Source organism: Marmota flaviventris, chromosome 3, assembly GCF_047511675.1.
Source record: "Marmota flaviventris isolate mMarFla1 chromosome 3, mMarFla1.hap1, whole genome shotgun sequence".
Lineage (NCBI taxonomy): Eukaryota > Metazoa > Chordata > Mammalia > Rodentia > Sciuridae > Marmota > Marmota flaviventris.
Genome location: NC_092500.1, coordinates 15,508,695 through 15,524,607, shown reverse-complemented (window position 1 = coordinate 15,524,607; position 15,913 = coordinate 15,508,695). Strand labels below are relative to the sequence as shown.

The 15,913-nt window shown below is 40.2% G+C and overlaps 1 protein-coding gene across 1 annotated transcript in view; it reads left to right on the top strand.

Moving 5' to 3' along the window:
• The first annotated feature begins 452 nt into the window (after window positions 1-452).
• Window positions 453-15,913, top strand: part of Rfx4 (regulatory factor X4) — a 143,385-nt gene continuing 127,924 nt past the window's right edge. Inside the window, exons 1-2 of the mRNA XM_027927825.3 lie at window positions 453-522; window positions 7,705-7,791. Of these exons, the coding sequence (XP_027783626.1) occupies window positions 453-522; window positions 7,705-7,791 (157 nt within the window). The remainder of the gene's footprint in view (window positions 523-7,704; window positions 7,792-15,913) is intronic.

Genomic DNA, 15,913 nt, shown 5'->3' with positions numbered 1-15,913 from the left:
TTCCGTGTGTCCACTGCTTAAAACAGCACCCCCCTCTCTCTGTCCCTCTGCACAGCTTTACTCTGTTCATATCACTTACTGGTTTCTGAAGCCATCTTGCTTGCTTGCTTGTCTCCACCACAGAGGATAAGCTCCCTGCGAACAGGGACCTCATTGGCCTTGTTCATCACTGGATCCTGAGAGCCCTGCTAACAGTAGGCACAAAATCAATGTTTGGTGAGCGAGGGAAGGAGTGAAAGCAGGGGCAGGGTGGGGTTGCCCCTTTGGAGGCTGGGCAGGGCCCCTTCCTGGAACCCAGCGGCCCCTGGGGCAGGGCCGGTGGCGTTGCCATGGAAACCTGCTCACCAGAGGGGGCCCCCTGGAGAGGCCACAGCTGCTGCCTCCTGGGGCCCAGACTCTTCCCTGGTTCCTATGTGTGGCCCAGGAGAGAGAGGAAAAGAGGCTGGGCGAGAATGATCAAGAGGAAAGCACGCCCTGGTGCTGGAGGTGACAGGAGCAGGCCACGAAGGCGTGGCTCCACTGGTAATGGCCAGGGACGGGACGGACCTGGGGCCAGGCCCTCCTTGGTAGCTCCCAGTGTGGCCTGTCAACTCTCATGGAGAGTTTCTAAAGCTGCAGTTTCCTAAAATAGGCCCCAGCACAGTGCCCGGAAAGACTGTTGATAGAGGGAGTCTGAATAACACCTTCTATTAAAAACCCAGCGACACTTTGTAAGTCAGGTGGCGTTTTCCTTAGGTGTTGCATAAGACCTCCCTGTTCCTGCAGTTCCTGGGGAACAAAGCTCAGTGAGTTCGCCCCCTCTCTGCTCACAGCCTGGCCCTCCCAGCTGCCTGCGGGGCCCTGGCCTGCTGGGCAAGGCCTCTGCAAGCTGCCCCCAACGGCTTTCCCCACCTGTCTCCCACCACTCCTTGGGTCACGGGTCGGTGAACTCTTCCCCTTTCCCAGAACCCACCAGGCCTTTCACAGCTTTGAGCCTTTGTCTGTGACACAGCCCTCTTGCCCGAAATGCCCTGCTTTCCTCCTCGTTCAGGCAGGTGGTGAATCCTTAAAGGACCGGCTGAGATGCTGCCTGGTCTGGAGGCTCAGCTCCCTAAGTCCCGTGGCACCTTAGATGACACCTGGCACTCCCGCTTCCTGGCGGGCTCCGGAGGCAGAGCGCCCTAGGGAGAGAAGGCCAGGCTGACCCAGCTCAGGCACCAGCTAGCCGAGAGACTCTACCTAACTTCTCTGGGTCTCTGCAGTTCAGAGTTAAAAAAAGTCTCCGTTTCAGTCACTCTGAGGAGTAGAGCTGAGGCATGTAGATCTAAGCAACAGCATAGGGAGGACACTCAATGTCAATGTCACTGAATGCTAGAAATCACCATCACACATCGGTGTCCCCACCCTCCAACAGCAAACTGCTGGTAGATGGAGATCACGCCTTCCTCATTTTTTTATGGCCCATAAAGCCAGACCCTCTAAGGTCTCACCTGTATTATTTCAGTCAATCTCTGGAGAGATTTGGTAGGGTCAGGAACCATCCCAGTGTTATAAGATAATAAGTGGCAGGCTGGGGTTTGCAAATCTAGTTGTTCTGAATCCAAACCTCCACACACTTCCAAGCCTGTCTCTGTCTTCTCTTCATCTTGTCCTAACTTTATCCCCTTAGTCACTCACCTGGCCATCCACACAGGCTGGCAGGATTCAGCCTCCGGCCTTGGCCCCCGTGCAGCCCTCTCTTTGGATCACTGAAGGCTTTACTCCCTCACCAGACTCAGTCTCTGCCCAAATCCTGTTTCTTCTCAGAGACCTTTCCGGTGGGGGAATCTCCCTGTCTCATTCTCTGTTCCTTATCTGTCATTCTTTGTTCTTTTATCGTACTTTGATTTTCTTTATCACAGTCATCAATACCAGCTACGTGTCTGACACACTTCTACACTCTTGGGGACAAGGTACTGAACAAGACAGCATTGTTAGAATTTGCTTTTTAAGGGTGATATTATGATTTAGATGTGGTGTCCCCAAAGCTCATGTGTGAGATAATGCAAAAAGGTTTGGAGGAGAAATGATTGGGTTACAGCCTTAACATAATCAGTGAATTGATTCCTGATGTGATTAACTGAGTGCCGATTTGAGGGGCAGGTGGGGTATGGCTGGAAGAAGTGGTTCACTGGGGGACGTAGCTATGGGGTATATATTTGTATTCGTCGAGCAGAGTCTCTCTCTGCTTTCTGATCACCACGTGAGTCACTTCCTGTGCCATACTCTTCCGCCATGATGGAGCTGGCCAAAGTGGACTGAGACCTCTGAAACCGTGAGCTCCTAAATAAACTTTTTCTTCTTTACAGTTGTTCTGGTTAGGTCTTTAAGTCACAGCAGTGAAACAGCTGACTAAAACAGGTGGGGAAAGTAAATGATAACAAATAAACAAGATAGTTTTAGTTCTTGAGACCCTGGCCCACTGCAGTAAAATATTGGCTTCCTGTTGAATACTTAGCCATCTCTTCTGTTAGAACTTTCATGGAATACGGTTGCTGATTATTTGCAAAATGAACGAATAGATGGGTAGATGACATAAGAGACCCCTGTGAATGTGCTCTGTAAGCTTCAAGGATTACCTGGCTTTTGATAATCATCTTAATGGGCTCCACCTGCCAGATCAATGCTAGTTGGTGAAGCTCCGCTGAGCCTGGGGCTGTGTTGGACATGCCAGATCCTAGATGTGACCACTTCCTAGTTGTTCTTTGCTGCTACAGAGGGAAAAATGTCCCAGAAATCCAATCACCTAGATGGCTCTACACAACCTCATTCTACGAAACAGCAAAAATCATTTCGAATTAGGGTTTCCAAGTCTTTGATCCAAAGTGAGAGGTAAAGGTCTAAGGAGTGTGGGGTAACCTGCTTGTGAAGAGAAAATCACAGGCATGACCTGGATCCTTCTGCCTCTCAAGAGCCAGGTGAGTCAGGAGGAAGGCTCTTCTCAGCTCAGGAGCCCAAGTTCACAGCCATCAGTCAATCTTTTGGGGTATTTAGAACAAGCTTTGTTCTTATTAAAAAGGTCAGATGGTTTTTGTGGCTCCATACTGAGGCAATTGGAACCGGAAGTGATCAGAGTGTGAACTGAGTGCTCATTCTTTGTCCCATGTGGTTCCCAGAACACAGTGTCAGTCCACAGCTTTGGTCATGGCCGCCTTGCTTTAGAACTTTCACTTTTTGATGAAGTTTCCTGTCTATCAATAGAGATATTAAGACATAATACTTTTGTGAGTCTTAACTCAAATCACATATGTGAAAATGTACCACCTGGCACAACCATAGAAACTTAATAATGGTTTTGGAAAAAAGTAATGTATTTAACAATACATATTTATTGTGCAGTGGCTTTGGGGCCAAGCACAGGACAAGAGACTGGGTTCAAGATGGAGAACAGAAATGAGGGGGTCCTACCCCATGAACTCACAGTAGCATCTGCCTTGTTCTCTAGTTGATAACCAGAGGGTAGAAGTCAGTCTTGTTTAAGTTTTTATTGCCCACAGAAGTTTTATCTTCTCCTGTCTAGAAGGCACAAAATAAATGTTTGTTGAATTTTTCTTTTTTTAAACATCTTGATGTGTTGTACTTTTTCATACCATATGTGTTAAAAAATAGGAAATTATACAGCTATGTATAATTTAAGGTATAATCTTCATTTTTAGACATTGTGTGCATCACTAACGTGACATTTGTTGAGGCCAGGCTATAGGAAACCTTTATATCAGGTATTAAAGGAGAGTCAAAAGCAGAATCAAATGGGCTCCATTCTTCAGATGGTTAAGTTCTCAACCGAAGAGCCTGCCACTTCTGACAAAGACTGACGAGGAAGTATGTAAACACAATTAATGCAAAGTCTAATGCAGAAGTAGAGTTTAACAAAAGAGCTAAGACAGGCAGACTGTGATGCAGGCTGCGACACTGGCCACTGTGTTCTGGTCTATGTGGGACACAGAGGAGAAGAGAGCTTACTTCCCATTGGAGTGAGCATTGTGGTTTGGACCTGCATTGGGTGTTGGTCCTGCCTCTTACTACCTTGGTGATTCTGGACAAGTCTGGACAAGTCTAATCTAACCTCTCTGAGCCTTAAAGTCTTTAAATTTCTAAAAGGTGCCCATTAATAGCACCTACCTCATAGGGTTCTAATGAGGATCCATCTGATGGTATGTATGATGTATTTGCACACTGTCTGGGCCTCTGTTAGCATATGGTGGCCTTTATCATTATTAAATCACATAATCTACAAATAAATGAGGTAGATGAACACAGGGCTTTATTAAAAATTCAATGTATATGTCATTCTGGTTGAATAATTCTTGACCTCTGTGTAATTTAAATTCATTGTTAAATACAGTTTTAAAACACATAAAATTTACTTCAATGTATCTAAATAGAGGCCTTACAGTCATAGGGGACTACTTAACTACAGTCCCTGCTGAGGACCCCGCTAGGGAAGAAGATAAGTGTCAATATACCTGTGGATCCAAAGCCTGGGGCCTGTTTGGATATATCAGAGTGTCACATCTGCACAATCTGGAATGCAAAACCCTTGAAGGCATGAGAACCAGGTTCAGAACTACACGGCATTGCTCCAACACCATCTGGACCCCCAGAGTCTATTCTGGGCTGTATTTTCACGTGGACATGACTAACTAGAAAGGGTCCAGAAAGAGTGAATCAGAGGGCAAAGGAGTGAGGATAGTTTCTTTTAAGAAAGAGCTGAAACAAGTGGGTACTTCACTCAGAAAAATGGAGGCCTGAGGGTTGTCTTTCCACATCTGTCTGCCGTGTGCCAGTGAGACCAAACTTATTTTCGGTTGCCCTCAGAGCAGAGTGGGTGGCAGCACAGCTGCAGAAATAGGCCCAGGGGCATGAGAGACCTGCGTGGGTGCAGTGGGTAGTGAAAAGGGTTACTCGTTGAGATGTCTCCTCTTTTTCTCATGATACTTGCCCTGCTGCCCCTCCTTGTATGGTTGCTCTTATTCCTCTCCAGTGCTGGGGTTGGGTAGGAGGCAGGAGAGGCTCATCCATCTGGACAGTTTTTACTTGATTTGAGCCCCTGTGGATCAGCGATCATTCTCTTGGCCCATTTGGTGTTTAGAGCCAGCTCCTCTCCGGAATGTTCCCATGAGTTCTTCAGGCATGTCCCACCAATCACTGGGGATTCTCACCCCAAGAACGGGTCCTTCTAAGTACTCTGATGCAAATAGGCCTGATACTGGTACAGGCAGGTGGGTGAGAGGGTGTTTCTTTCCCTTCATTTTTATTTCTTGTATAAAGGGGTCAGGGGGTGTTATGTGAGAGTGTGTGTGTGCCCACATGCACTTGAGAATAACTGGGGACGTGCACCTCTCTGGGAAGACCAGGGACTGACCTAGAACCAGAGACGTTGCCTTAGTGGTGGTTCAGGCGAGGTAGGAGCTGCAAACTTCAGTAATTGCTATTCAAAATCCACCATGGCTGTTGCCAGGGAAATGGGCCAGGCCTGGAAGGGTGAGAAGATCTGAGAGGAGATGTTCTGGAAAGTCCTGGAAAGGATTCTGGAGATGTGTAATCAGAGTGCTTTGGGATACGATGTGATGACAAACGCCCACCTCGCACATCCCAGCTTTGCAAACATTACAAGCTGCGTGTTTCTACATTGTTCACTTGGCATCTGGAAGGGCAGTGTGTTAATGTTTTCAACTTCCCTGCTCCTCAATATTTCCTCGGAAATACCAGATTTCCATATCCTCTTAACAAGCTGGCTCTTCTTCCTCCTCTTGGATATCTACCCCCTACTTATTTATGGTTTTGGAAGGAACTTTTACAAGAACAGTTTGTTGGAACATGAAATACAAAACAACAAAAACCAACGTTTCTCCCTGCTGTTTGCATTTGCTTTCATCTCTACAGAGCAAACTCATCATCCTGGCTTCTTTTTACAGGTTGTAACCTGAGGTTTTAACCAAGGGTCTTTTCCATAGTTCTTTGAACTATGAAAAGTCATACTACTTAGTCCTTCTAGGCCTCAGTTGCTTTCTAGCAAACATAGAGATTAAAATTCTTGCTTCCAAAATTGTTGTGAGGCAATAACATGTAGAAGGGACCTGGCATGTTAAAATGGGTGTTCAATATCCGATGCAGTGGTGCATACCTGTAATCCCAGTGGCTTGGGAGGCTGAGGCAAGAGGATCCCAAGTTCAAGGTCAGCTTCAGCAGCTTAGTGAGGTCCTAAGCAACTTAGCAAGACCCTGTCTTAAAATAAAACACAAAAAGGGATGGGGATATGCATGGCTCAGTGGTTAAGTACCCTTGGGTTCAATTCCTGGTTCCAAAAATAAAATAAAATAAAATTTAAAAATTAAAAAAAAAATGAAATAGATGTTCAATAAATGCCAGCTCCCCAAAAGGAATAGGAAACTGCTCTTTCCAAAAGCACATGGTCAGAGCTATACTTCAATCCTGCCATAATGCCACATATGGATTCCTAAGAACCACCCGTATGCAAAATTGCACAATAAAAATCATTTTACTAGAAAAACAAGCTTAAGGGTACAATGCTCAAGAACTTTGTCAGTGACACATTAAAAAGATAAGTATAATAAAAACTGCAGTACAGTTGTGCACATGTTAAATAAGAAGTTCACCAGTACAGTAACTATGGTACTTCACCTTGGAAAGGACCTGAAGATTGCCTTTGTAGTGGATGTTGAAGGGGTTGCAGTTTGTGAGTCACTGTGAAGTGGTAGAAGGGAGACAGGTGTGGCTTATAACATGTGGTGAATGAAGTGGCCGGGAAACGTTTGCAATGTGAGAGTTTTGCACATTCCCATGGGGCTCAGTTCAGCTAGGTGCAGTTTTCTGTATTACCTAATGTTATTGATGAAAGAAACTGAGTTTGAGGAAGTACAAAGTTTGCGCTGTGCTCAAATTGTTCCCTAATACATCATTTCATTAGAACACATCAGTGTTTTCAAAACAAGCAAATGACTATATTTAGCTGATGTTGAATGAATGATCAAATGAATGAATGAATAGTGGGCAGTCTAGAAAATGGAATAAACATCAAGCTACACATGAAAAATACGTAGTAGCTTTTGAAATTGAACAGAAACCCATAGTCCTTTGGGTTTTAAAAGTGCAACATAGCCACTCTAGTGCTTTTGATTTTTCCTCCTATTATGGACTCCAATTTGTGCTTGGAAGAGCCCCTTTGGAGTCACTGGACAAAAGAAGGTCACCGCTGGGTTCCCTGCCCTCCTCCTCTTCTGCCAGATTCCCCAGGGTTTTGTTTGCTTTCCATTCATTTTCATTTGAAGAAAAAGTTCTCCTAATATACAAGTTTGCAAACCACCACCAATGATTCAGTTGGCAAAATTTTGTTTTACAAACTACTTCTCAGGAATGTATCTTTACCAAGAATGATGATCCTCAGTTGGTAATATTGGGCTATGCATACTCCAGAATCAGTAGAATTTGACCAAGATATACTCCAGTGGGCTCCAAGCAGCCATATTGCCTCCATACTACTCATCGCCATCTCAGCCGTGGTGCACAGGAGCCGCACCAAAGTCGACTTCCTGTCTGGGCAGATGCCTGTGAAGGTTGATGATTGTGTACAGCTAATGCATTTATGATGTTCCTGTCTTCTGCCAAACACAGCAATTCTGTGATTTCTCTTTTTTTTGTTTTGTTTTTGTTTGTTTTTTTTAGAGAGCTGGATTGAAAGATGTCTCAATGAAAGTGAAAACAAACGTTATTCCAGCCACACATCTCTGGGGAATGTTTCTAACGATGAAAGTAAGTGCTTGAAACTCATTCCTCCATGACATCCCAGACATGGCTAGTGTCCTGACGGGAGGACAGAGCCTCTAGGTGGCTAGGCTGGGGTGAGCCACCTGCAACAGGACATTCTCCAACAGTTTATGAAATACCCCAGCCCTCCCTGTGATAGTCCACACAAGGGAGTGGCATTCAGTGAGGTGGACATGGAAATCAAGGCCACAGCAAAAACTTGGTGTTTACAGACTCATCTCCTGCAGTGGATTTGCTGGCCTCTGTCCCCAAAGACCTGTTAGAGTGATGCTCCAGTTGGGCAAATGTGGACCTCAGATGGGAAAAGCCATCTTCTGTCCACCGTTGATATGGGTCTAAAGTAGCTGTATGGTAGGTTTGTTGTTATAGAATCACAAATGTTCTTGCTATTGGAAAGTTAAAAAAAAAAAAAATTCTGAACCTGCACTAGAGACCTGGAGTTAAGTGCAAGATGTAAATTCCCACATTACACCTTTCCCTGTGCTGTGACAGCCTGGGGCTTCTGGGTGGCCTGTATTTAATAGCAGAAGACCAGCTGGGATTTGTATTTGCATCTTCTGCACCAAAAACAAAAGTGTGTGGGAAGCTTATTATAAATGTCATTTCCAGGAGATGGGAAGTGTCTATCTGCCTTGGTTGGTGAAGCACCTGGTCTCGGCCCCGCTTTTCTCAGTGCACAAGGCTGGGACCACCCACCCACAGTCCCGGGGATGTCAGCTCAGCTCCCTGACAGCTTCCTTGCAGCCCTGTCATTCCATCGTCACCATATTGCTTTCTTTTATAAAACGGAGATGAGTTGAACATAAATCTTTTGTGAATGGCTTGATGAATTTTCTTTTGCATATCCACCTGTATAATCACTATCCAGGGAAAAATCAAGAATATTCCCAGCCCCAAGAGGCTTCCATGTCTCCTCCTTGTCAGTAACTGATGTGCTGACTTTTAACACTGGTTTTACTTATTTCGGAAACTTCACATACATGGAATCATGGACTCTGTGTTCTTCTGTGTGTGGCTCTTTTCACTTCACACTTTGTGAGATTCATCTATGTGGCCATACATTGCCATCAAGAGTTCTTCCCATTGCCCCATAGTATTCCACCATATGACTATGCCACAATTTACATTTGCATTTAAATGTTAACAGATTCTTCAGTTGTCTCAAGGTTTTGGTTATTAAGAATAAAGATCTTTGGGCGTTCTGTTTTTATTTTATTTTGGTAAGATGTATAGCAAAATTTAGCATTTTAATCTTTTTAAGGGTACACTCAGTGACATTGAGTATATTCATCTTGGGGCTGGGGAGGAAGCTCAGTGGTAGAGCACTTGCCTAGGGTGCATGGGGCACTGGGTTCAATTCCCAGTGTGATGCATGCACATAAAAATTACCTGGTTATACAACCATCAATGCCACTACCCATCTCCAGAGCACTTGTCAACTTCCCAAACTAAAAACTCCATCCTGATTAAATAGTCCCTATTCTTCCCTTCCCTGACTCTCTGGCAACTGCTATTCGATGTTCTGCATCTGTGAGTTTGACTAAGTATCTCATATAAATGGAATCATACAGTATTTGTCATTTTATGACTGGCTTATTTTATTTAGCATTATGCCTTCAAGGTTAATCTGTGTTGTAGCATGTGTCACGATGTCTTTCCTTTTTAAGGTTGGAAATATTATAACACATGAATAATACATCATTCCTTTACCTGTTCATTTGTTGGTGGATATTTATTTTTCTACCTTTTGGTCATTATGAATAATGATACGAAAATGGATGCACAAATAAGTGTTCAAGTCTCTGCTTTGAATTCTTTTTGGCATGTACCCAGAATTGGAATCATTAGAGTATATGGTAATTTTATTTTGAATTTTTTTGAGAAGCTGCCAATCTGTTTTCCATAGTGGCCACACCATTTTATATCCCCACTAACAGTGCTCAGAAGTTCCGATTTCTCCATAATCCTGGTCTCAGGCCAGCACTTGTTATTTTGTTTTAGTTTTTTTTTTTTTTTTTCTTTGTGGTTTTTAAACAACTGTCCTAGTGAGAGCAAAGTGGTTTTTTTTTATTACAGATTTGATTTACATTTCTCTAAAGATTAGTATATTAAGTATCTTTCCGTGAGTCTTCTTTAGAGAAATGTCCTTTGCCCAATTTTTATCAGGCTGTTTTGTATTGTTGTTGAGTTGTAGAATTTCTTTGTATATTCTGGATGTTAATTCCTTATCAGATATGTGATTTATAAACATTTTCTCTCATTCCAGGGTGGTCTTTCCTCTTTGTTGATTGTATTCTTTAATGCATAGAAACTTTTTATTTTAAAAAAAATGTATATATATATTTAGTTGTAGATAGGCACAGTATCTTTATTTATTTATTTATTTTTTAATGCGGTGCTGACATTCGGTGCCTCACACGTGTGACGCAAGTGCTCAACCACTGAGCTACAACTCTAGCCCGAAGCTTTTTATTTCGATGTAGTTCTACCACATAAAATTATTCACATCCAATTTATGTACTTTATGTTCAGAAAAAAATTTGCCAAACTTTTTTGGTTGGTTGGTTTGTTACCTGCACTTTTGATGTCATATTCAGGAAATCACTGTCAAAAACAATGTCATAAAGCTCCTGCCTAGGTTCTTTTCTAGGAGTTTTGCAGTTTAAGGTCTCACACTTGCATCTTTGACCCATGTTGAGTTGTACCGGTGAGGTCAGGTAAGGGTCTGAGTTTAGTCTTCTGCATGTGGGTATTCAGGTGTCTCAATGCCATTTATTGAAAGACAATTCTTTACTTAGTGGTTTTGGCACCCTTGTCAAAAATCATTTGACCATGTATGTTCAGGGTTTATTTCTGGGCTTTTGTTTTATTCCATTGGTCATTGTATCTGTCTTTATGCCAGAACTACCCTGTGGCTTTGCAGCATGTTTTGAAGTGAGGAAATGTGAGGCTTCCAATGTTGTTCTTTTTCAAGAGTATATCAGCTATTCAAGGTCCCTGAAGATTCCATATGAATTTTAAAATGGATTTTTCTACTTCTGGAAAAAAAAAACGCTATTGGGTTTTTTGATTGACTCTTTTTTCATTGAATCTATAAATGTCTTTGGGTAGACTTGACATCTTAATATTAAGTTTTCCAACCCATGAACACAGAATGTCTTTGATTTCATCAACATTTTATAGTTTCAGTATACAAGCCTTGGTTAATTTTATTCCTAAGCATTTTATTCTATTTGCAATCGTCAATGAAACTGTTTTCTAAATTTCCTTTTTAGAGTGCTCGTAGTGTGTAGAAACGCAACTGATTTTTATGAGTTGCTTTTGTAATCTGCACCCTTTCTGAATTTATTTGTTCTAACACTTGTGTGAGAGAGAATGTGTAGAAGCTTTGGAGTTTTCTCCATGAAAAATGCATGTCATCTATGAACAAATATAATTTTATTTTTTTCCTACCAATTTGGAATCCTTTTATTTCTTTTTCTTCCTTAATTTCTCTGGCTAGTACTATGTTGAAAGCAGTAAAATCAGGCAGCTTATCTTGCTCCTGATCTTGAATGAAAAGCCTTCAGTCTTTCATCACTGAGTATGAAGTTATCTGGGGACTTTTCATATATGTCCTTTATTATGTTGAAGTAGTTTCCTTCTATTTCTAATTTTGTGTTTATCCTGAAAGGGTTTTGAATTTCATCAAGAATTTTTCTCTGTGTCACTTGGTACGATCATTTCCCCCTTCATTCTGTCATTTGCTGTAATACATAGATTGATTTTATTTTGTGGACCCTCCTTACATTCAAGGAACATATCCCCCTTGGTCACAGCCTATAATCCCTTTAATATGTGGTTGAATTCTGTTTTGCCAGTGTTTTTCTTAGGATGTTTGCATCAGTATTCACAAGAGATACTGGTCTGTGATTTTCTTTTCTTCTAGTGTCTTTGTCTGGCTTTGGTATCATGGTGAGGCTGGCTTTGTAGAATGAGTTTGGAAGTGTGCCTGCCTCTTCCATTTTTTGGAAGAGTTTGAGAAGGATTGGTGCTCTGATCATTCTCGTATGTCTTTTGGTCGACATGAGCACTCATTTTTGTTACTATTTTCCCAGGAATAGAGTTGTTAGATCATAGGCTATATGTATATTTAACTTTAGTAGATGCTGCCAGTTTTTTAATGTAGCTGTACACATTTAGACTCCTAGCAGCAATTTCTGAAAGTTTTGGTTGTCTCACTTCCTTGCCAACATTTGGTATAGCCATTCCTTTCAAAATTAGCCATTCATAGGAGTACATAGTGCACATCATTGTGGTCTTAATTTGCATTTCCTTAATAACTAAGGAATACAATCTTGTATACTTTCTGGCCATTTGGGTGTCTTTTGCAAACTATCTGCCCTTGTCTTTTGCCTGTGTGTGTCTTGTTAATTGTGTTGTTTTCTCTTTAATGATTTGTGAGAATTTTTCTTATATCCTGAGTAGGAGATATTTTTCAGGTCAAAGTATTTCAAGTATTTTCCTTAGCTTGTGGCTTGCCCTTTTATCCTCTCAATGGTAACTTTTAATGAATGGAAGTTCTTAATTCTAATAAAATTCAATTTATCTATGTTTTTCTTCGTTAGTGCTTTTTGTGTGCTATTAAGAAATTTTTCCTGCCTCAAGGTTGTGAAACTCTTTTTTAAAGTAGTCATCTAGAAGTTTTATGTATTTTTACCTTTCACACTATATCCACAGTCCATCTGGAATTTTTGTATATGGAGTGAAGACAATGTCAACATTCTTTTTTGTTTTTCTTATTAATTTTCAACTGATAGAGCACCATTTGTTGAGAAGGTCACCCTTTACCCGCTGAATTCCACAGTTGCCTTTGTGATAAACTAGCAGGTCATACATATTTGGATCTGTGTCTGGAGATTTATTCTAAACTATTGACCTTATTTGTCTATTTTTGGTGTTAATAGCACAGTCTTTATTACTGCACCTTTATAATAAGTTAGGATACATGGTAGTGTAAGACTTCCTGTTCTTTTCCTCTTCTTTAGGGTTGTGGATAATCTACATTCTTAACATTTCCATATAAATCATAGAATTAGTCTGTTAATTTTCATAAAATTTAATGCTGGGGTTACATTGAATCTATTTAAAAAATTGGGGAAAAACTGACCTCTTAACAATGTTAAATATCCAATTTATATGTGCAGTATTAGACTATAATTATTTAGATCATCTTTAATCTTTTCCAGGAGAGTTTTATATTCAGTGTAGAGGTTTTACACATCTTTCTTTAGATTTATTCCTCGGTAATTGATGTTTTTCAGTGCTAATGTAAATAGTGTTGTTTTAAGTTTTTAAATTATTAATTGCTAATACAGGAACATGCAATTGATTTTTTAGGTGATGACTTTGCTTCCAGCCATTTTGCTAAATTTACTTATTATGAGTGTACATTTTTTAATACTCTATGAATATAATCAGGTCACCTAAGAAAAACAATGATTTATATTTTCCTTTATGATCTTGGTGTTTTCTTTCCTCTGCCTCAGTGTGCTGACTGGGACTGTCAGTGCAATGTTAAGGTGATAAGGTAGGAGAGCACCTTTTTAACCTTGTTCCCTGCCTTTGGAGAAAATGATAAGTGTTTCCCCAGTGTGATGTTTTTGTGAATTTTTGTAAATACTTATTATTGGATTGAGAAAATTACCTTCTGTGCCTGGTTTGTTGAGATATTTTTTTCTTTCTTTCTTTCTTTCTTTTTTTTTTTTTAAGAGAGAGAAGAGGAGAGAGAGGGGGAGAGAGAGAGATTATTTTTTAATATTTATTTTTCGGTTTTCGGTGGACACAACATCTTTATTTTTATTTTATGTGGTGCTGAGGATCGAACCCAGGGCCCCATGCATGCCAGGCAAGCGCGTTACCACTTGAGCCACATCTCCAGCCCAGAGATCTTTTTCTTGAATGGGTATTGATTTTTTTTGAAACCCTCTTTCTCCATCTATTGCAATAATCATGAATCTGTCAATGTCATGAATCATATTGATGGAGTTTGAATGTTAAACCAATCTTGCATTCCTGAATACAACACACTTGGTCTGAAGTATTATTTATCTCTCTTTCTGTCTGTCTATCTATCTATCTTTCTGGGTTAGACTGACTACTTTCTATTAAGGATTTTTGCATCTATGTTCATGAGATTTATTGGCCTGTGCTTTTTATTCCTTGTAATGTCCTTGTCAGGTTTTGGTGTCAAAATCATACGGGCCTCAAATAGCAGATGAGGAATTTCCTGTTGCCTTGAAGAGTTAGTATGAGATTGGTTTCTTAAATTTAGAAGAATTCAATACTGAAGTCATTGGGGTTTTTTTGTTTGTTTGTTTTGATAAAAGGTGTTTAAAGATGGATTTAAATTTTTTTGTGGACACAATATCTTTATTTTATTTTTATGTGGTGCTGAGGATTGAACCCCAGGGCCTCACACATGCTAGGCGAGTGCTCTACCTCTGAGCCACAGCCCCAGTCCAAAAGATGGATTTAATTTTTAAAACAGCTATAGGATTATTCATATATTTCTATTTCTTCTTTTCTTTCCTCTTTCTTTCTTTCTCCTTCCTTCCTTCCTTCCTCCTTCTTTTTTTAATCAGGGATTGAACTCAGGGCACTTAACCACTGAGCCACATCCCCAGCTCTTTCTAAATTTTTTATTTTGAGACAGGGTCCCAACATAGCTAAGTAGCTTAGAGCCTTGCTAAATTGCTGAGGCTGACCTTGAACTTTCAATTTCCTGCCTCAGCCTCCTGAGCTGCTGAGATTGCAGGCATGCACCACCACACCGGGCTAAGTTGGTCTTTTTAAGGAATCCATTTCATCTAAATTTTTAATTTATTTACATGATATTTAAACTTTCCTTTTGTTACTTTTGCCATGTTTTTAACATATGTAGTAATAGTCTCCTTTTATTGGGTAATTTATGTATACTCTCTTTTTCTTAATTAATTTGGCCAGGGTTTATCAATTTGATGAATCTTCAAAGATCCAACCTTTGGCTTTGTTTTTTTCAATTTACATCTTTCTTCTATTCCATTTATTTCTGCTCTTATGTTTATTGTTTCCCTCCTTCTGCTTCTTTTGTGTTTAATTTGTTGTCTTTTTCAAGCTTTTGGGTTAGACACTTAAGTCACTGATTTTTCCGCCTCTCCTGTGAGATGCTCTTAAAGTTTTACATCTTCCTCTAAACACTGCTTAAGAGTATCTCGTACTTTTTCTGATGTCACACTTTTATTATTATTTATTTGGTAAACATGTTTTCAAGTTTCTATTGTGATTTCTTCTTTTACCATGGTTTATTTATAAATCTGATGCTTAATTGCCAAACATTTGGGGATTTCCCAGCTATCCTTCTGTCACTGACTTTCATTTTAGCTCTACTGTGATCAGAGAACATATTCTGTATGATTTCAATAGTTGATATTGTTGGGACTTGCTTTCTGTCCCAACATAGGATCTATTTTGGTAAATGCCCATGTGTACTTGGGGAAAAAAAAATGTATGTTTTTCTGTCCCTGGATGGAGTATTCTTTAGATATCAGTCAGATCAATCAGATTGGTCAATCATGTTCCTTACTGATCTGCTGTTATTGTTGGTTTGTTCTTTTAAAGTCTGTAGTTCTGATTATGGCTAGGTCTATCTATCCTTTCAGTTTTGTTAATTTTTAAAATATATTTTAATGAATTTGTTTCTTAGAAATTTAGGATTGCTGTGTCCTCTTGTTGAAATGACCCTAATTATTATTAAATGTTCTGACTTCATTTCTAGTAATACTTTTGCCTTAAAGTATATTTTGTTCAATATTCATATAATTATGCCAGCTTTCATTTTATTTGTTTTTATGGCATTTCCCCCTATCTTTTAATTTTAAACCTGACTATATTCAGTATTTGTTTGTTTGTAGTTTTCTTTTTTGTTTGTTTGTTTGATTTTTTTGATGTTAGGGACTGAACCTCACACATGCTAAGCATGTGCCTGCTACTGAGTTACACAGAGCTACATCCCTAAGTCCCAGTATTAGTTTTTTTTAAACTAATTAATTAATTTATTTGTTCTAATTTGTTATACATGAGAGCAGAA